The following is a 21,640-nucleotide window of genomic DNA, read 5'->3' on the forward strand; positions in this document are numbered from 1 at the left end:
TGCTGACTCTTTCTCAGCAGGTCTTTGCTTTTCTACATGTTTTATAATTTTATCTTTTAATGATAGATTCTGTTTCACTAATTTACCAGGAACAGATGTCAAACTGATTGGCCTGTAATTTCCTCGTCCCCCCCTAGATCCTTTCTTAAAGATTGGTGTGACATTGGCCATCTTCCAGTCTTCAGGGATGGAGCCTGGGATTTCAGGGATAAGTTGCATATTAAAAGTGAGAAGATCAGCAATTTCATGCTTGAGCTCTTTAAGAACTCTTTGGGTGAAATGCAATCTGGGGCCAGGGGATTTTGGTAACATTTAGTTTTATCAATGGCTGCCAGAACTTTCTTCCCTTGTCTATCACTATCTTCGCTAGTTCCTCGGATTCGCCTCCTAAGAAGCTTGGTTCAGGTGCAGGAATGTTCCTCACCTCCTCTTGGGTGAAGACAGATGCAAAGAATTCATTCAGCTTCTCTGCAATCTCCCTGCCATCTTTTAGCACACCCTTTGTTCCTTTGTCATCTAACGGGCCTACCGCTTCCCTTGCTGGCTTCCTGCTTTTGATGTACTTGAAGAACTGTTTGTTGCTGGTCTTGATATTCGCAGCCATGCGTTCCTCATAATCCTTTTTTGCCTCCCTTACAGCTAACTTGATCGTTGATGTAATGTATTGAGACATCAGCCTGATGTTTCAGGCTTGGGTGTGTCTCCAAGGGGAAAGCTAGCTAATGAAATTGCAGCTGTAAAACAGTGACAATGTAAATGAGGGGATTGTTAAAGGTATCAGTCAGAGGAAGAAGCATTTGGCTAGTACAACACTGGTCATGCAAGCACACTAACACATCCATTGTATGGTCCAGGGCTGGAGATGGGAATTCTCTCCAGGGTGAGGTCTTTGCGTACACTTAATCCTGCCATGAAGGGTGTGAGAGAAACATTATGCAGGGCTGTTTAGAGGGAGACCAATCCAGGCATAGTTCTTTTTCCTTTTGGGTGCACTGAGTCAATGCAAGGAATGGGCTCCCTGCGTTAACACTGCACTTCTGGGCCCCCCAAGGGTTAGCTGAGGTGGGCAGAGGCAAGGTCATCTTCCAAACAGGATCCCCTTGGTCCACCATAGGTTGGTCTGGCAACATACCAAACATGATCAATCAAATACCACGTGCAGGCTAAAGCATGGGATATATACTCAAATAACATTATGTCACAATTTTGAAGAAATCACCTGTTTGGATCCTTATGTTCTAATACACACAAACAACCTCAATCCATATTGTAACCAAAACTTATTTTTAATACATTAAATCCTGATATACCATAAATACACAGTATAATGTCCTCTCAAAGGTAAACTATTTGAATCACAATACCATGGAATCACCAATGTGTGCTGGAGTGAGCCACTCAAAGATAACTGTTTAAATCACAGTCCCATGTAGACATCAATTTGTAATGGAGTTGAAGTGGATTGTAGAATAGGAAGGATGTTAACTAAAATAGACTGTAAGAATTAAAGTGTCCAAAAGAATGTCGAATCGAATTAAGGTAGATTGTAGAATCTCCAAAATGTTTAGTAGACTGCAAAGTAGCCTGTAAGTACAAGTGTCGGAGTCTTGTGAAAATCCTTTCACCTCTAAGCAAAGGTGACAGAGCATTTGAAGTGTCCCTTCGGAAGACGTTTCTGAGGCACCCATTCAAGAGGATCAGACCCGATTCAGAGATCCCAGCTTAAGGGTTTAGTTTTTTAAAACCCTAATATTGGTGGCATTTCACATCCAGGTAATCTGCTATGTGGCAGCATTTCAGAATTACTATTATTTTAATAGCACTCGAAGGTGAAGTAGAACCAGAGGCACAATGAAGCTGCTCAGCTGCATTTTTGGATCTTTCTTTGAGCAGCTCCTCTCCAGGCACGCGGTGGGCTTTAGACCTCCCGGCACAAATCACCCTTGCAGGAGGACAACCTCATAGTTTTCAGTTGTTCTTGTAACTGACATGAAGCGTTGATAAAGTCCTGGGAGTGTAAAGAATTCCTTTTTAACCTTAAGAATTTAGACTTTTATAATCTGATTGGTAATTTTCAGGGTTTTTAAAAATTATTTTGAATGTATTTAATGAATGTATGTAACAATTTTGCTATTAAGACAAAGAGTCAAAAGGTGATTCATATAAATGTATTGGTTAAAAATAGAAAGTTTTTGCATTTATACAGCAGCCTGTTATATTGCTAGTGCGGTTTTTTACTTTTTGGCTATAGAACCTGTACCATTTCCTTAATTGTAGGCCCAGGTTAACTAGATCTTGACAGATCTCAGAAGCTGAGTAGGGTGGGCCCAGGCTAGTATGTGGATGGGAGACCTCCCTGGAATGCCAGAGTGTTGATGTGGAGGCAGGCAACGGCAAACCACCTCCGAAAACCCCACCAACGCTGGCTTGACAGCCCTATTCCTGTGCTGGCACAAGCCAGAAACTGTTCACCGTCTCGATGTGCAAAGGCAGGAGAAAAACTGGTGCTGTCACCAAGATGGAAAATGCGAGGGGAGAACATGAATCCATCGAGAAGCAGCATGGCAACCGAGGCAGCATTAATTTGGGCTCCCAGGATACCAGTACTGGTTCTGCACTGTGGTTGTACTGGAATAATGTATGATTACTCAGTCAGGATCCATTGAACGTTGAAGTCAAAATTTATAAAACTTGCCATATTATACAAGGATTAGTCCAGTAGCTCTTCTACCTCAGACTAGCACGACCACCCTCTGAAATAATCTTCCTGTAGCATATTACGCAAACATTCCTTTTATGATTCATACAAAATCATGCCAGAGTGCTCGTCAATGGCTCATCTTCATCCTGGAGAGAAGTGACTAGCGGGGTGCCACAGGGTTCTGTCCCGGGCCCAGTCCCATTCAATATTTTTATCAACTTGGATAATGAAATAGAGGGCATGTTAATCAAATTTGCAGACGATACCAAATTACAAGGGGTAGCTAATACCCTGGAGGACACGGGCAGGATTCAAAATGATCTGGACAGATTAGAGAGCTGGGCCAAAACTAACAAAATGAATTTCAACAGAGATAAATGTAAGATACTCCACTTAGGCAGAAAAAAATGAAATGCACAGAAATAGGATGGGTGACACCTGGCTTGACAACACTATACGCGAAAGGGATCTGGGAGTCTGAGTAGACTCCAAGCTGAACATGAGTCAGCAATGTGACATGGCAGCCGAGAAAGCCAATGCAATTCTGGGATGCGTTTATGGAAGTATGGTGTCTAGATGGAGGGAAGTAATTGTACCACTCTACTCTGCATTGGTCAGACCTCACCTAGAGTACTGTGTTCAGTTCTGGGTAACATAATTTAAGAAGGATATGGACAAGCTGGAACGGGTTCAGAGGAAGGCAACCAAAATGGGAAAAGGTCTGGAATCCATGCCCTACAAAGAGAGACTTCGGGAGCTGGGAATGTTTCGTCTGGAGAAGCGAAGGTTAAGGGGCGACATGATAGCTATGTTGAAATATCTGAAGGGATGTCATGCTGAAGAGGGAGCAAGCTTGTTTTCTGCTGCCTCAGAGACCAGGACACGGAGTAACGGGTTGAAGGTGCAGGAAAAGAGATTCCACCTAAACATTAGGAAGAACTTTTTGACCATCAGGGCTGTTCGACAGTGGAATGCACGGCCTCAGAGAGTGGTGGAGTCTCCTACTTTGGTGGTTTTTTCACAGATCATATGTTAGGAGTGCTTTGATCGTGTCTTCCTGCATGACAGTGGGATGGACTGGATGGTCCTTGCAGTCTCTCCCAGCTCTATGATTCTATGTAAATACTGATTTACAAACTTCTTATGTAAAAAAAAAGATTAAGAACGTTCTTGGCAGACAGATTTATCAACAACTGCAAGTTATGATAATTAAGTGGAACTTCTGTATCCAGAAGCAGGCTATCTCTGGGCATCAGATGGTGGGGCCCACGCATGAGAGAAAGATAGCTGTTCTCCTCCTTGCTTGTGCAGATATCGTAGGCACTTTGATCACTGTCGGAAGCAGTCTGGGGATCCAGTGAAAGCTGCCATTGTCAACTGATCCAAGATCCAGAAGTTTCGGCTGGTTTACCACCTGTCTTCTGAGCAATTTACTTGAATATATTTTTGCATTATTGACACATTATTTGTTTTTCTTTTCAAACACTGGGGCGAATATAAGATAATGCCTTACTGTGGGAGGGAAAGCTCATCTATAATGTTTTCTTTTGAATTCCATACTGTAGAAATGTACCAGAATCACGATGATTTTCAAAAGTGTGGGTTTCCTTTGCAGTCCCATAAAATTAAAACAGTCTGCCAATGATTAAAAATCGGCCCTCTAAATTGAAGATGACTCTGCCACTTTTGTGGGTTAAGAAGGCACACCTGACAGAAAACCCCGAGTCCTTATTCTTCTGTTTCTTGGTCTCCTAGGCTGGCTGCCCAAATCCTGTGGAGAGCAGAGAGAGAAGGAGGGGGGCTCACTGAGGGCAGTTTGGTCTCCATAGATGAGCTGCAGGACCACGTGGAACATTTGGGAGCCGAGGAGAAGAAGGAGCTGCGGGTCGACCTGGAGAACTTCCTGGAGTTCTGGCCAGCAGACAGCCAGCAGTTTGGCCTGCAGTACATTTCCCACATCCTGGGGGTGGTACGTTTGCCTACTAGACACCCATGGCGGCGGGGGGGGGGGGGGGCTTGCCTGGGAGTAAGACCCCTTGAATAGACTTGAGCAGGATTCTGAGTAGACCTGCTTGAGACTGCTCCCTAAACACAAAATCCTAAGCAAAATTATGCCCCTTGAGGTTAGGGGTGACTTGGACTGGTCCGACTCTGCTAATGATGCATCAGCTCCCACCGTGTTAGTCTGGCCACGGCCACTGTTTTGTGTTGTTTTTGTTTAGGAAAATATGTGCCTTTGTGGCTCATGGGGCTTACAGTTTTAAACAAAAATTGTGCAAAATATAGTTCCATGAAAAATGCCCACAGAAAAAAAGCCCACCATCCTGAAGACCCACAGGAAAAATTGCTCACATGGAAAAAATATAATTAAAATAATAGAAGTTATAAAAATATATAATATTATTAAAATGAATAATATAAACACTATAATATAAACAACAAGGCCATGACAAAAGGACCACCTAACGCTACAACAGCAAATACCTAACCCTAATAATTAAAACAGCAATTATTTACTACTGAAAAAAATGACACATAATGAAAGAGAAGCGGGCAGAGACAAATACACTGCATCAAACGAACACTGACAACCAATTGCAACTGTCACCACTGCGCACATGAAGAAATGGGATTCTTTATAGTAAAGTAGCCAATCTCCTTGAGTAGTCCAGTTTATCTCCCACCTGGGGGCTTTCCCCACTTACCATTTGCTGCGCGCTACTCCGGGAAAGTAGCGCGGGGTCCAGCAGCGCTCCCCATTTGCAAGGGCAGCAACCATGCAGCCGCCCCGACGCTGCCGCTCTCCCGCCCCTTCAGCGCGCGTCATTTTTGGCGCTGAAGGAACGGCACCTTCTGACTGCCCTGCGCAGAGCGAGGGCAGTGGGAAACACAACCCCGCGGCATAAATCACTCGTGCCAGGAGCGCGCTGGGAGTAGCGCGCTGCAAATGGTAAGTGGGGAAAGCCCCTGCTGTTACTGCTGCACAGAACTGGCAATCAAGTCAGGCAGTGCTTCCTATTTCCTCTCTTTCACCTTGAGGCAGCCTTGAGGCCTGCCTGGCATTTGCCCGTGTTCACCTGTGGCAAGCCAAGTCTCTCTGCAGTCCATCAAGTGGAAGCCACATGCTGGGATGACTGCGGCGGAATAGAAAATGGCAGCAGCCCCATCAAAAAGGCCCTGCAGCCGCCCTGGCCTTCCCACACAGCTGTCTTCGAGGGCAGTTGGACGTGCAGCACACATCGCAGTAGTCCCAACTGCAGGGCTATAAAAGTGTGGATCAATATGACCAGACCTGCTGAGTCTCAGAGAGGAGAGTTGCAGCTTGGTCACTACGGCAACCTGCTAATCAAAGAACAAGTTTGGACTGTGAGCCCCCCCTCACCCCCCCCCCGTGCTGCAAAAGCCAACTCCTCTTTACCTCAGACAAGTGGAGAGACTCCCCGACTCTAAAACCTCAGCCTCTCTGCAGGCATCACCCTCCCTCCTCTCTGGTCTGTGTTCGGCTTCAACTGGCCCTGCCTGCTCCACCTGACTCTGGTTCAGAGCCCATTTCTCTCTTGGCCTCCAGCTGTGCCAGGAGGCAGGTTTAGGGCAGAAGTACTCCTTCTTGATCAGGAGAAAAAGTGCCCCCCCCCCCAGCAGCAAAGCAGGGCAGCCCAGCCAGCTGGCCGAGAGACCCCTTTCCCTGTAACTTCTTTTGCACTTGTGTTTTATGGAGCAGATCAGCTGCAACGGCTTCACGCTCAGCGACCAGAGGGGGCTGCAGGCGGTGGGCGTGGGCGTCTTCCCCAACCTCTGCATGGTCAACCACGACTGCTGGCCCAACTGCTCCGTCATCTTTAATAACGGCAAGTAAGTAAATTCCTTCTCTGCTCTGGTGCATCTGAGCCAGGCTGTTAGATCTGGGGTAAAAACCAAGCATATCTGCTGATGTGTATGTTGGAGTTGCATGGGGAATGGACAGCCATGGGGCAGGGCGCTGGAGGGGAGAGCGCGCAGCCTTTGCCAGGAAAATACCTGCGGCTTGAAGAGAGCCCTGTTTTCTGATTCGGGGGAGGGGGGGTTCTGAGTGACTGCAAGGGTCCGCTGAGAAGGTCTCCCGTTGAAATGAATGAGTGTTGCATGAGAGCACTGTGGGAGCATTTCCCATTTGTTTCCATGGAGTTTGCTCAGGAGAACCTCCCTGTGGATTGTGAGTCGTGTGGGATGTCAGTCCCCTGCAATAGATGCTTCACACGTCACAGACAATTGGAGTTGCCGCGCAATCCTGAAAACGCTGCCCTGAAAAGTGAGCTCCATTGAAGAAGCCAGAACAGACCTGCTTGGGATTGCTTTGTGACGCTCCCTCAGGCACTTCTCTGGAGCCCTTCAGGACTAGCGCCTGGCCTCTGAACGGTTCCTCAGCAAAATGCAAGTTGTTCTCCTATTACTGTAGAGCTGTGGGTGCCAGCTTAGCTCTTCAAGGATTATCTGCTGGGGATCTACACGCACAGTCTCCAGAGATAAAGTTTAACTCCAAAATGTGGGATGCAGCTGGGGTGGGGTGGGGGGTAGCAGATGGCTGGCCAGAAAACAGGGCTGCCTTTGGATTCTGTAGAGTGAAGAGGGAGAGGTGTTCATCGATGGTTTGATCTCCAACTTTTAAAGGGCATGTTTTGTTCTGTTTAGGATAGTCCTGTTTTGCTCTGTTTAAGCAGATAGTCATGTCAGACTCTCGAACGTGGAAATAACAGAGACCGTAGGAAAGTCCAAAAGCAGTTTATTCCAGGTGATGCGAAGAGTAACAATGTAAAGCAGGATCTGAGCTAGAGAGCTCAGATCCAGGATTTATATCTTTTAATCCCCCCTCCCCCGTTTCGCCCCACACCAAATGTCCATTACAGTTTCTACTACTACAAAGCTACAAAGAACCTGGGAACCTTTCACACCTCTTTGAGGATGGGCTGGCTCCAGGAGATTGCTAACAGGAGATTGCTAGGAAGGGAAGAGGGAAACAGGAAAACAATTGCAAATTGCACACAGCAAGACATCAAGCTACTGACAGGCCTGGTCCTGACAAGCCAAACATAAAGTGTCTCACGGCAACTAAAGCTTAGCCCAATAAGAATGGTGATTGTTCACAGAATTGAAAAATATATCCCAAGAGGGGCACAGGAAACAGTTGGACTGGCTTGGGAATTTATCTAGTTTGAACTACCAGAATATCACTCCTCCCCAAATAGCAAATGTCTTCTCACAAGCTTAAGATGATAATTTATTGAACAGCATCAATCTGTGTAGCCAAAGTTCAGTTTTGGGAAGCCAGCCAGCCCCACCATCCCATGACCCCCCACCCCCCGCAAGGCCAGAGGAGTGAAGCAGTCTTGGAAGAGGGAGGCAGTCAAGCATAGAGGGGTGGGGTGGGGGTGGGGAGGGGTGGTCTCTGCTAGCTGCTGTTGTGCTCCAGTGTCCTCTGCCAATATGCAAAATGGTTTGCGAATCATCCCAGGCAAAGACACTGATTGCTGCATTGTCTATTGTTGTTTTATATCCCATCCTCTGAACCACCACAAAGGTCACAGGAAGCATCCTAAACCAGAGGAGAAATGGCAGGATTGTTCCCCCTCGCCTGCACAAATGGCAACTGTAGAATGGTTGGAAGAATTTTCCCAAATTGTGAAGAAATCCCCAAACTACGTGGCTCAGCTTCACTGGCTCCTGTTGGTTCCTCCTGCCCTCCACCTCCAGTCAGGGGGAGCATGGGGGGTGGAGCCAACAGTATAAAGCTGGAGCTGCTCAATGTGGTCTTGGCCTCCCTGAGGGTTGAAGCCTGCAGTTTAAAGGTGGACCCAGGTGAGCTGAGGTCAGCATCCAATGGACCCAGGTCACTCCCACACTCCATGTGGAGTTTGAGCGTAGGGCAAGCCCCACTGGCTGGCATTCAATTATGCCCCTGCTCCGAGCTCCACAGGAAGTTTGGGGGCAGGGCACAGTTGTGGGGGGGGCAGCCCTGCAATGTGCCCCCATGTGACTCCAAGAAGTGGTGCCTGGGAGACTAGTCATACCCCCCTCACTATGCCACTACTCACGAAGTTGTTGTGAGGACAAAACAAGCAGGAAAGATAAGCAACATGGATCTCCTTGGTGAGAAAGACAGCAATGCTAAAATTACATTGCTTAGCCTTTAACCCCCAGACTGTGGCACCAAGGAAAGTCATGTGCCCACTGTTGATCCGCTGTGAGCCCCCAGCACTCTGCTTAGGGATAGAATCATAGAGAGACCCCAAGGGCCATCCAGCCCAACCCCCTGCCATGCAGGAACAGACAATCAAAGCACTCCTGACAGATAGCCATCGAGCCTCTCTTTTAAAGCCTCCAGAGAAGGAGACTTCACCACACTCTGAGGTTGTGCATTCCACTGTTGAACAGCCCTGCCAGTCAGGAAGGTCCTAGTCTCTGGAGAAGCAGAAAACAAGCTTGTTCCCTCAGCCAACATGACATCCCTTCAATACCTAAACACGGCTATCATGTTACCTCTTAACCTTCTCTTTGCCAAACTGAACATCCCCACCTCCCTCAGTCTCTCCTCATAGGGCATGGATTCCAGACCTTTTACCATTTTGGTTGCTCTCCTCTGGACCCATTCCAGCTTGTCAATATCGTTCTTGAATTGCGGTACCCAGAACTGTACACAATATTCCAGGTGAGGTCTAACCAATGCAGAATAGAGAGGTACAATTATATCCCTCAATCTTGACACTATACTCCTATTGATACAGCCCAGAATCAAACTGGCTTTCTTGGATGCCGCATCACACTGCTGACTCATGTTCAGTCACAGGCGTAGCTGGGCCAGAGTGCACCTGGTGTGCACTCTGTGTTTTCCGGCCCCACCCCCTGCTGCACCCCCTCACTTACCTTCGTGAAACAGTGCAGGCTGGAGAAGCAGCCTGTTCCCTTCAGGTTGAAAACGTTTAGTGGGAACTACAGTTCCCTTGAGAATCTGGAGCTCGCAAGGTTTCCTGGGAAGTGTAGTTTCCACCAGGCCATTTTCAGCCTGAAGGGAACAGGCCACTTCTCCAGCCTGCACTGTTTCACAAAGGTAAGTGTGTGTGTGTATGTGTGGGTGCGCCATGGGGGGGACAGGGGGCGCCATGGGGAGGGCGATTTTCCGTTCCCCCAGGTGCAACATGCACCCCCCAGCCCCCTGGTAGCTCTGCCTCTGTGTTCAATTTGTGGTTTACTAAGACTCCCAGATCCCTTTCGCATGTAATGTTGTCAAGCCAGGTGTCACCCATCCTATATTTGTGCATTTTGTTCTTTTTTGCCTGAGTGTAGTTTCTTACAGTTATTTCTGTTGAAATTCATTTTGTTTGTTTTGGTCCATCTGTCCAGGCCATTTTGAATTCTGACTTTGTCCTCTGGGGTATTAGCTGCCCCGCCTATTTTGGTGTCATCTGCAAATTTGATTAGCATGCCCTCTATTCCATCATCCAAATTGTTGATAAAAATATTGAATAGCACTGGGCCCAGGACAGAACCCTGTGGCACCCCAGTAGTCACTTCTCCCCAGGATGAAGATGAGCCATTGATGAGCACCCTTTGAGTTCGGTCTGTCAACCAATTACAAATCCATCTAATAGTAGCACTGTCTAGTCCACAATTCACTAGTTTATTTGCGAGGATATTATGGGGCACCTTGTCAAAAGCTTTACTAAAATCCAGGTATGCTACATCCACAGCTTTCCCTCCATCTCCCTAGCTTGATGGTGAAAGTTGTCGTGTGTCCTCTGTTCCTTCTAGCCACCTTTCCATGGAGTGGGTGGTTCTGTGTGGGACCCTCCAAATGCTGCCTTTTGCCCGGGTGCAGCAGGATGAGCCCCCTCTCGAGGCGCCTGCTCACAGCATACAACATTCCTGAGTCCCAGCTGAGGGCTTGCCTCCGCCTATTTTGGAGGAATGCTTGGGAATTACTCCTGAGAAACATGGGGGGTGGGGTGGGGTGGGGTGGAGCTCCTGGAAGATCAAGTTTTAAATCCGGAGGGGTGTGTGTCTAAACACACCTTTGATTTTAATTGAGAAAAAAGGTGTGGCTTTTGTGTATTACACATGTGGGAGACTCAAGGTGAAAAGACTCTGGTGTCATATTCACTTCTAGAACTTCGCCATGAACACATTTCTCCACTCGTAGACTGTACAACAGCTCTAGAGACCAATCCCCAGCAGAAATCCAGCCCAAGTGAATAGCCTCCTCAGTGTGTTACTCAGTTCATGAGTATGAAGATCCGGGTGACACCTGCCCCACCTCTGCTGGCTTCCACGGGGCTTTCGGCCAGGAAACACCCCCCCCCCCCACGAGCCAGCCAGTGACCTCTGCCGCCTCAAAAGACTTCCAGGGTTACTTTGATCTGCTTCTGTCACCACTGCCTTCAACTGTTGTTAGCCATGACAATGTTTGCGCTCTGACTGTACCTAGGAGGGGATTACACTGCTGGTGGCCCTTTTGACAGAGGAAGGCATTATTTGGTGTGAAGAAGGAAACATGTTTGCTTCCCTTCTTTGGTACACATGATTGGAAACCCAGATTTTTGAAAGCCTTGGCTAGAAACATGCGTTCACAAAAAATGGTGACTTCACATTTCCAGAGGATGGTGGGTAGTAGCTCCATCTCCCCTTATACACATTTGAGTGCCAACATGGTAACCACTGAAGAGGGCTTTTGTCTGTACTGTGTGCTACGATCTGACATGTTCAATGTGCAAATTCTGTTTGCTTTTCTAATGTTTGTATCATGTGAAATTGCAGAGGTGTGTTTTTTCTTTCAGTCATGAGGCTGTAAGGTCCTTGTTCCACACCCAGATGAGGTTGGTTGGTCTTGTATGCATAATGTTTTCCCTCTTGACTGCTACCCCTCACATCTTGTATTGACACCCAAGTCCTACAGTCAATAACAGCAAGCTTTAGAGATGTCTACTAGAGTAGTCTGTCAGTGTTCTTAACCCCTAATTGAACATTCCTTTCCTTTATACAAAGTCTCACTAAGCTCAGTCCTTCTGTTGCCCCCCCCCCCCCCTTTGGTAGTGGATTAATTTTTTTCATTTTAAAATGTTTGTTTTAAAAGACAAAAGGAGCATGTTATATATAATCATATAAACGTGATACTAAACCTTAAAGAAAAGGAGAATAACTGTGTGATACCAGTTGTTATTCCAACACAGTACAAAAAGGACTTCTCTTCCCGTGGCCTGCGCATCCCATCCCATGCTCATGTGGGCCATTGTGCCGTATCCCAGGTCATCTACAGCCAGCCTCCGAGGGGAACAGGAGTGTCTCCTTCCATTCAGATAAGATTCACAGCTGAGCAGTTGTGATTTACATGCATATGACTTCTACGTCTGTCTCCTCAGTTCTGTCCTTCAGATATGTCTTTCCCCCACCATTGTCTGAATACCAGATTATACAAATTCTGGTTCAGTTTTTGTGGTTGTCTCTTCATAGTGTCATCACTCCTTTCTTGCAGCCATCTCACCAACTGTGAGCACCACCTACTGTTGGGTGGAGTGAGAATTTTTAAGACAACAGCATTCCTGACCGCCGTGCCCGCCCCTTCCTTCCCTGCACGGCCACCCAGACTTCCTGATGGATGTTCAGCTCAGTCCTTCTCTCCTCCCTTTTCAGCAGCAATAGCTGCAGGAGAGTCCAGGGACATCACAATCCCCAGCAGCTCTGTGGGCCCTGAAAGACTAACCAGGTGTTAGACACATTCAGCCATCATTCATCATCATCACCAAATCCAACATGCTAAGTAGCTTATCGGGCAACAAGGGCTCTCCAGCATTTCCAGATATGGGCGAGTATTTCAGCTTCCTCCAGTGCAGTATTCAACACCTTCAGGTCTTGCTCGAATGTTCTCCTCCAAATGTTTCTGGGGTGTCCTTACGGTTGTTTGATATTCAGCCAAGCACTCCTTAATAACAATGTCCTTAATGAGCATATAAGAAGAAATACAAAAAGAAATACTTTTAAAAACTGACTTACTTTCAAGTCCAATTGATTTCAGTGGAAGAGATTTAAGCAAGGACTGAGAATACACTAGTTGTAGCTTTATGTGCTGACAAATTTGTAGGGTGCTTTAAAAATCCATTTCTAAAAGTGCAAAACTGCTCCTGGAAGAGGGCAGTTGGGGAGACGGGGTTATGGCTGGAAAGTCATGAGCCACCCTGGCCTGGCTATGCCCAGAAGGCCTCTGCGAACAGCTGCAGAATGGATTTCCTGTGTTCTGTACAATGGAAAGGAAGAAGCATGACTAACAACCGTGTTGCAGGGGCACTTCCAGAACACAGAGGGCCATGGGTTTGGGTTTTCTTTTTTTGTTATGTCTGGTCACAACCGAACACCTTGCTGATTTGATGGCTGTGGGCAGATGCGTTACTCCCAAGCAAAATCCAGAAACAATGAATGCCACATAATACTTTTGATTTGGGCCAACCAAAATGACAATGTGCACGCCTCGGAGTTCTGTGGAACTCTTGATCAGGCTTGACATTAGAAAGATGTCTTAGGCCGTAGGATTGCCAGCTCTGGTTTGGGAAATTCCTGGGGATTTGTGGGTGGAGGAGCCAGAGGAGAGTTAGGGTTGGAGAGGGGAGGGGAGGGGAGGGGAGGGAAAGGGAGGGCCCCCCGTGTGGTGTGATGCCATAGACTTTATTTTCTGCATAGCAACTGATTTCTGTCATCTGAAGATGATCTGTTATTCCAGGAGATGTCCAGGCCCCACACAGAGGCTGGCAACAGAGGTGGGATCCAATCAGTTCTCACCACTTCTCTAGAAGTGGTTACTAATTTTTTCTGAGTGCCGAGAAGGGGTTACTAAAGCAACCTCCCTGCCCAATAGGGACTGGAGGCGCGTGTGTGTGGTGGCGCCACTGTTTGAATCCCACCACCATCGGAACCTGTTATTAAAATTTTTGGATCCCACCACTGGCTGGCAACCCTAAGTAACCTCTTCCTTTCCATGGAAGGAGAAAGGTACAACTTGACACCAGCCCCATCCTCACTCTGCCTGCCGGCTGCTCAGCATTTCACACAGCATGGCAACAAGACACAGCTGGAGACATCTTTCCCTCTGCCAAATAATCTAGTTCTGGAAATTTCAGATAATGTTTTCAGTCACTGTTGATGGGTCCTCATTCAAGGTATTTTGTGGCATTTCTTACTGGTTGCCATCCCTCTGAGAAACACTAGAGATAAACTACAGCAACAAGAATACTTTGTTCTTCAGAATATTCAAAGCACTTCCTGTAGGCACAGCTAGATGCTGTTGTGTCCGTTGATATAACAGTGGGCCTGGCTGCCATTGAACAGCCAAACTCGGGCCATTGAAAAATGCCGTGAGGATCATGTCCTGCTCAGGCCAACAGCATGGCGGGAACAGGTACTCTTGTTCCCTCTAGGCCCTTTCAGACGTCGGCTGGGGAAACAAGAGTGTCTGGTCCCCCATCAGGATCAGGCCACTGCAATATTTTACCCCCCCCCCCCCCCACGAATTCAGCTGTAAAACGGTGCTATCGCCCACAGGTCCACCATCTGGGCAGTGTAGCTTTTAGTTGTGCCACGAGTCATTCCTATCGCAACTCTGATTCCTGGCAGTGGGTCTTGCTGATGGTTTCCACATTACTAACCACCCAGTAAACTTATGGAGAAGGCAGGATTTGCACTGAGGCCTTCTTGCTTCGTGGCTCATTCTTTTTGACCTGCACTAATTTACAAATACTATCATAATGGAAATTAAAAGAACAACTCAGTGCCTTGGAAATATTCGTATCAAGCTGTTTACTTAAAAAACACCTTTCTGATTTTAAAACCTGAGCAATGTTTGCTTTCTGAAAGAACAACAATAATTAGTCAGATCTATTCTTTATCTGCTTAAAATTGCATGGAGTCATTTTCTGTTTGCTTATTATTTGTAAACAAACATTTTATTCATTTAACGTATATTTTTCAAAAATCAAACAACTTCGACTTCAGTCATTTAAGCAGAAAATTACTGTGTGCGACTCCCGATAATGTCTGGTCTTTTGCAATGTAATGTTAGATACTGAAACAAATAAGATAGTTGGTTTGGATTATGGCTTGAAAATACTGGAGTTCAGGCTCCAGTCCAGCCACGACGATCAGCAGAGCGAAGCTGTCAGGTTTTCCTGGACTGTATCATGCATATAATGCGGGACCTCAGATGAGAATCTGAACTGTTCTGTCAATCTGCTCCTAGAGGGACAGGCTGCAGGACTGAATGTTCCTCTGCAAAAACACCTCCATGCCGAAATTCCTCTCCAGCACAACTGAGATAAGGATACAGCTGAGCCATTTTGACTTGGAAGTTCCCCTTGAAGGGAGTAGCTTAAAATAAGGAAGCCTTTCCCTGCAGTTGGAAGTGGTATAAACTAACACATTTTGGCCTCCATTCTGCAAACCAAATACAGTGCCTTTGAATGGAAACTGTGACATGTTTGAAACCAAGAATCTTCACAGTTGTCTGTTGCTTTGTTTTTCTAACTGGGAATGTGGTCAGTGCTGCGTGTAAATGAACACGCCCTCCATGACACATATTTTCTACTGGAAAGGCCAGTGTGTGATCCTTTTCCTGAATACTGGCATGACCTGAAAGGTGCACATTCTCAGTCACTTCCTTGGGATTCCATGAAGGGCTCTGAGGCGTTGCTGAAGCTAAGCTAGAACTTCATTGCAGCCTAGATGGGGATCTCCCCAAAGCTGTTCTGAGCTTTCCAATGAAAAGTGGATTATTGATGTATAAAGCAATGAATAAAAACAGTTGTTTTAGCTGCTACATGTCCTGCTTAGGTGGACAGCTGCTGGAAGTGTGTATGCTTAAATTATGCTGGAAGTGTTCATGCTTAAATTATTGTTCAGGTGAGGTGTTGTTGTTTTTTACATCATTCTGCAGGCATGGGAAAACCTCCAAAATCTTTGAAGTACGGCTAATGGAATGGCCATAGAGGAGGAGGCTGGGGTGGTATTTTCCGCACTGCTTTAGCCTAGTGAGGTGCTTGAAATAGAAATCTTTCCATTTGGCAGTCATTAGAAGCACATTCTTGTTGACTAGACAAGTAGAAGCCTCAAGGGAGGACTGCTTGGGCATGGCAGAGTCTCCTCCTCAAGATCTTATGCAAAGGCTCCCTCCTTGCCAGCTAGGAAACCTTTTAAATGAGAAAAGTCAGGGGTTGAAATGGACATAAAGTATGTTCTCTACAACAGAAGTACAGCTCCTTTTATCCAGTCTAAGGGACAACAATGACCACACAAATGCTGCCCCACCCCCCTCAGGGAGAGCAGCTCTTCATGCTCAGAGCACTTTGGGGCTCATGGAATGGACCTAGATAATGGTCTGGAGGCCCCATATTCCCCCCAGGACTCTAAAAATATGGTAGCTATGTTATTTGCTATGGGGGCAGGGTTCTCCCCTTCCAGCAAGGCCTTGCCATCATCTCTCAGGTGGGAGGCAGGAGAAAAATGGAGGGAAATTGCAGGAGTGTGTTGGGTGGGGGTGGGGGTGCGTGGAGGCTGATTACCAGCACCCCAACAAGCTGACATAACTTATAGTATGACTGGATGCAACCACCCCCTCCCCATATGATCTACTAGCATTCAGTCAGTCAAGATTGTATGGTTAAACCATAGAGTTTGGGCTGAATATTAGAGTGTCATTAATGAGATGATGACATCACTTCCAATTGTCCCAATCAGCATATCACTGGGAGAACAGTAACCCTTAATCCTTCATGCTCTGAGCACCTCGTTGGGATGGTCTAGAGAATGGCCTGGAAGCCTCAGACTCATCAGTCCCACCTGACGAGGGGAGTCTATCTGGGAGCCACATGCAAGTGCTGTGATGGCAGAAAAGTCGGCACGCCCCCCCCACCCCCGGAAATCCCTCTAAATCTGGGGAGGGTGAAGTCTGGGGAGGAGAAGGACCTCAGTAGTGTCTAATGCCATAAAGTCCACCCCCAATGTATCCATTTTCTCTGGGGGATCTGATCTCTGTCATCTAAAGATCAATTGTAATTTCAGGAGACCTCCACCCACCTCCTGGAAGTTGGCAACTTCAGCAAGAGCTCTAGGCAGGGCTGTGCAGTTGCTGCAGTTCTACAGAAGCAGAGAAATATTGTAGAAAATTGCAGATAGTAAAATTCTTTAAAAACCCACCTTTCATTTAACAAAGCAAGCAGTAAAGACATTGCTGTTATGAAAACTTCTGTTACCTAAGCCAGAAATCAAGCCCTGAACAGCTCCTTGGTTCTCCCCAAGGGTAGTGGAAGCAGAAGATGTTGGGAAGAAGTGTAGGAAAATCTCCCTGCAAACAAATTATGCAAAATAGGAGAAACCATGAACCTCTGTTTCACTTGTGAAATTATGCAGAACTGAACTCTTCTTGCTGCAGAATTTAGAGAATTGCAGAATTTATGGTACAGAATTTGAGGACTGTTGAAAAATGTAAACAGTTCTGAGTCGGACTCGTAGCCCTTTCTGGGTAGGCACAGATCCATCAGGGATGCAATTCTTGGCACAAGGGACGTTGTTTTCATTCTTGAGTGCTCTCTCTTGGCTTGTTTTTACCATCAGGATAGAGCTCCGTGCCCTGGGAAAGATCTCCCCGGGAGAAGAACTGACTGTTTCCTATGTCGATTTCCTCAACGTCAGTGAAGACAGGAGGAAGCAGCTGAGAAACCAGTACTATTTCGACTGCAGCTGCCAGCACTGCCAGAAGGGAACCAAAGATGACCTGATGTTGGCTGTGAAGGAGGGAGAGGAGAAGGTGAGCTCAAAGACGGGTGGGGATGATCCCCCTTTCAGTCAAGGGCAAACGAGCTGGGAAGTCGCCATAAAGGTCTCTGAGCAGCAGGGCTTCAGGCGAAAGGCCTGGAGAGGTGTCTGACGAAGGGAGCGTTGGCTGAGGTTGCCAACCTCCAGGCGGCGGGCAGAGCTCTCCCCCCATCACAGCTCATATCCAGGCAGCAGATCAGTTCAGCTGGAGAAAATGGCCACTTTGGAAGGTGGATTCTATGGTATCGCCCCCCCCCCATTAAGGTCCCCTCCCCTCCCACAATGCTGTGTTTCTCAGCTCCACCCCAAAAACCTCCAGGTATTTCCTAACCCAGAGCGGGCAACCTCAGCTCTGACTCTTGAAAGCCAATCACCCTCCCCTCCCCCCTCCCTCCAAATCTTGTTGGTCTCTAAGCTGCTACAGGACTCGAATGCAGCTGCTGTACCGCAAAGCAACATGGCTACCCTCTGAAATGGCCCCAAGGAACGAAGCCCCTGCTTGATACTTCCCTGCAGCAAGTTCCAGGGCAGGTTCAGGGGCCTCTTCCGTGAGGCACGGCCAGTTCCCCCAAAAGGGCTGCCCGGACCAGTTGGGCTCACGGCTGCTTGGAGGGCCCTGAAAGGGCACCTGAGAAAATGCTGGTAGTTTTCTGGTGGGAATTCTGACTTCAGTGTCTGTTAACTTTCAGTTCTTTATATCCCAGGATTAAGTCATGGCCTGTGCCATAACTAGATGGGTATATTATTATTCCACTGTAATTGTTGAAAATGAGAATTTCAGCCATGGAAGCCCATTTTGCATTATTATGACCTCTTTTTGACTTGTCAATTGTGTATCTTTTTTTTAAGCCAGCCTTTATTGGCATAGACAACAGTACAACAATAGTAAAAAACTGATTAAAAACATACACAGTACAGGAAATAAATGTTAAGTGGAAGGAAATCTACTGGCATGTAGTAATTTCCAGGAGAAAGTCTGCCACTATCATACAGAGGGAAGGATCAGGGTTGTCCAGCAAGTAGTGTAATTTAAATAAATCAGGGAGATGGGGTAAATGTAAAGGAGTAAGATTCACATACTTGGATCTGATTCCCTTGAATCAGAAACAGTGTAGTAATTGGTGGGCCATCATTACACGGGCACAATCTTTTAGCCTTTTCTTGCTTGTTAAATCTGCCCTGTAACAAGGCAGAAGGCATAACATTAAACCTGTCGAGCATTATGGCTCTCCTTTGAGCAGGGTTTAGTAAACGATACAGGTAATGTGCCAAGTGGCCCTGTTCAAATGGGAGAGAAAAATACAGGGGGGAGCACGTTTTCTTGGCTGCGGTGATTAGGGTAGAGAACTCTCTATCCAATAGTTGACCTTTTAATTTTCTATAGGCTTCTGAGTAGGACAAAGGGCAAAGTGAATCCACTGACAGTCCAATAGAAGCCATTTTTTCTTCGATTATGGAAAACCAGGGGTTGGAATGGGTGTCAGAGAGCAGACAGTGGACCAGGGAATTACAGTCCGAGAGAAAATGGATTCGCAGCCAGAATTTAAAAGCCCTCAGCCAAGCGGCTGATTCCAAGGAGTTTTGACATAACTCCAGACAAAGGGCTGCATAGGGCACGCAATTTAGGAGTCCAGTTATCTTGTGAAAAAATTTGAAGGCAATTCAAGGAGTGGTTAATAGTTTGAATCCAGATTGGAATGAAAAGAATGAAAGCCCAAGGTACTTATAGCACTTAACCTGTTCAATTTGGGTGCTATTCATTGCCCATGTGAGCTTCTTAAAGTGCCTAGAGACCTTAGTTTTTTCATAATTAATTGTCAGTCTGTTAGATTCACAGTAATCCACACAGCACTTCATTAAGCATCTGAGGCCAACTCTGGATCGAGAGAGAAGGACAGCGTCATCTGCATAGAGCAGAACTGATACATGGGATGTACCCAGTTTTGGGGCATGGCTGTTCACTGCTGAGAGGGCAGAGGGGAGGTCACGTAAGAAAAGATTGAAGAGAGTGGGGGCCAGGATGCAGCCCTGTTTGACCCCTTTGGAAATTGGAATACTGTCTGTCAAAAGGCCATCGTGGGAACACTTGATCCGGCAACTGGTAATTGTGTGCAGTTGCCTAATTAAGAACAGGAGTCTGGCATCAATGTTGAGGGCAGCAAGTTTTGCCCAGAGAAGTACTCTCGGCACAGAGTCAAAGGCAGCCTTTAAATCAATAAAGGCAGCGTAGAGTTTATTATCTGCATTGATTGAGTATTTACTGGCTAGGTGTAATAGCACCAAGGTGTGGTCCAGAGGAGATTTCCCCTTACGAAAGCCTATTTGTTCAGCCCCCACTACAACGGAATGGGAAAGCCACAGCTGAAGTTTCTTCAGTAACAATTTAGCATAAATCTTCCCTATCATTGAGAGGAGGCTGATGGGGCGGAAGATGGCGGGCTCTGAATGACTTCCTTTTTTATGAATGGGAAACACAGTCGCAGACAGTGTTGGGCATCATACCTGAGCTGTTTACTCGGGTAAAAAGAGTGGCCAGGATGGGGGCCCACCAGTCAGTATGAAATTTCAGAATCTCTGGAATTATAGAATCTGGCCAGGGGCTTTCCTTCCTTTGAGGTCCTCTAACAGCTCCACTACTGCTTGAGATGAGACAGGAGGCCAACTTGGCAAATCTAAAGGGATAAGTGAAGGAGATCCGTTGCTTAAAATATCATCATTAAAAAGTTTGCTAAAATAGTCATGCCAAATATCAGGGGTAATACAGGTAGGGGTAGGAGGCTTGCTTCGGTTAAAATTATTCAGGACAGCCCAGAGTAGCTTGGAGTTGTTAGAAGTTACTGCAGAGTGGAGATGTTCCCATTGAGTGATGACATGTTCCATATGGTTCTTCCTGATTAACTGGCGAAAGTTGTTCCTACAATTTATTAGTAGGACGAGGAGGTCCTGGTCTCCTGAAGCCCTAAAGTTCTGATATAAGGAGCGAATTTGACTATTGTGCTTCATGCACTCTCTATCAAACCAAGGTGTTCTCTTTCTGTTTTTGCTGGGTTTCCCCACAGTGGACGTCAAAAGACCAGCCACAGTTTGTTTAAGAAGATCTTCGAACCTGGTAATAGTCTCCTGGGGGAATCTGCAGTGAGGACAGAGGATTTAAGGCTGGCTAAGCTAGGGGAAACGAGTAAGTTTTGAGTGGCTAAGGCCAGCTTGGGTGTCCAAACTAGTCTGGGGGGTGATTCAAGAGGTGGTGAGGAAGCAACTTGATGTGATAAAACAAGTCTAAGAGGAAGATGATCACCCAGCAGAAGATCTCCAATCTGGTAGGATAAAACAGACGATCTCAACTTTGGGGAAGTGAGGAGATAGTCAATGACACTGCAGCAATTGTGTATCTATTTACCTGAAAGTACACTAATTTCAGTAGTTTTGTTTTGAAGCATTCACATGACGGATTGCATCTTTTTATAATAAAGCAGGCTACTATTAAGCAGAGAAAAGAAATTTAAGTAACAACAACAACCTTTATTTGGCATTTAAAAATAGGTTCTAGAGTGTTGCCAGACATTTTTGAAATACAAATCAAGAGTACATTCAAAACGCAGACCGGAAGACTGTATATAGCAGTATACATTACTTAGAAAGTTCTTGTAAAAGAAATTTTGCTACTTTTTCCAAGAGCATGACATCTGTGTTGTTTAACATAAGCTCCACAACAGAACAGTCAGAGTCACTTTCAGATTTGTCTAGGGCCAGCCTGGGAGAGAAATTCCTAATGCCCACATATCTCAGAGAGTCAAGAATAATGTGAGCAAGAGTCTCCACTTGATTTTTACAATGTGGACAAACCCGATCCTGGAGAGGGATGGATAAGTAACGACCCTTTGTAATGGCCGATGTGAAGGTATTGGATCTGGTCCTTGTGATAATTCATCTCTGTTGGGGTTCAGTTAATAATTCAAGATATTTGGCTATGTGCCCCTGTTCCGGTATTATTCCGACAGAGAGGGGTGAGCATGATTTATTTGCTTGCCCCAACAAGATATGATATTTCTGTTCTAGAAGTCTACTTTTTAAGGTTCGGAAAATCTCTCTGGGTGTCAGCATACAAAGATCTTCAAGTAA

The 21,640-nt window shown here is 46.3% G+C and overlaps 1 protein-coding gene across 2 annotated transcripts in view; it reads left to right on the plus strand.

Moving 5' to 3' along the window:
- Positions 1–21,640, plus strand: part of SMYD1 (SET and MYND domain containing 1) — a 45,478-nt gene that overhangs the window by 17,276 nt on the left and 6,562 nt on the right. Inside the window, exons 3-6 of one of the 2 annotated variants that reach the window (XM_048510644.1) lie at positions 4,457–4,670; positions 6,423–6,553; positions 11,506–11,544; positions 17,321–17,513. In XM_048510644.1, the coding sequence (XP_048366601.1) occupies positions 4,457–4,670; positions 6,423–6,553; positions 11,506–11,544; positions 17,321–17,513 (577 nt within the window). The remainder of the gene's footprint in view (positions 1–4,456; positions 4,671–6,422; positions 6,554–11,505; positions 11,545–17,320; positions 17,514–21,640) is intronic. The other variant, XM_048510645.1, reaches the window with a different exon arrangement.

Source organism: Sphaerodactylus townsendi, linkage group LG11, assembly GCF_021028975.2.
Source record: "Sphaerodactylus townsendi isolate TG3544 linkage group LG11, MPM_Stown_v2.3, whole genome shotgun sequence".
Taxonomy (NCBI): Eukaryota; Metazoa; Chordata; class Lepidosauria; order Squamata; family Sphaerodactylidae; genus Sphaerodactylus; species Sphaerodactylus townsendi.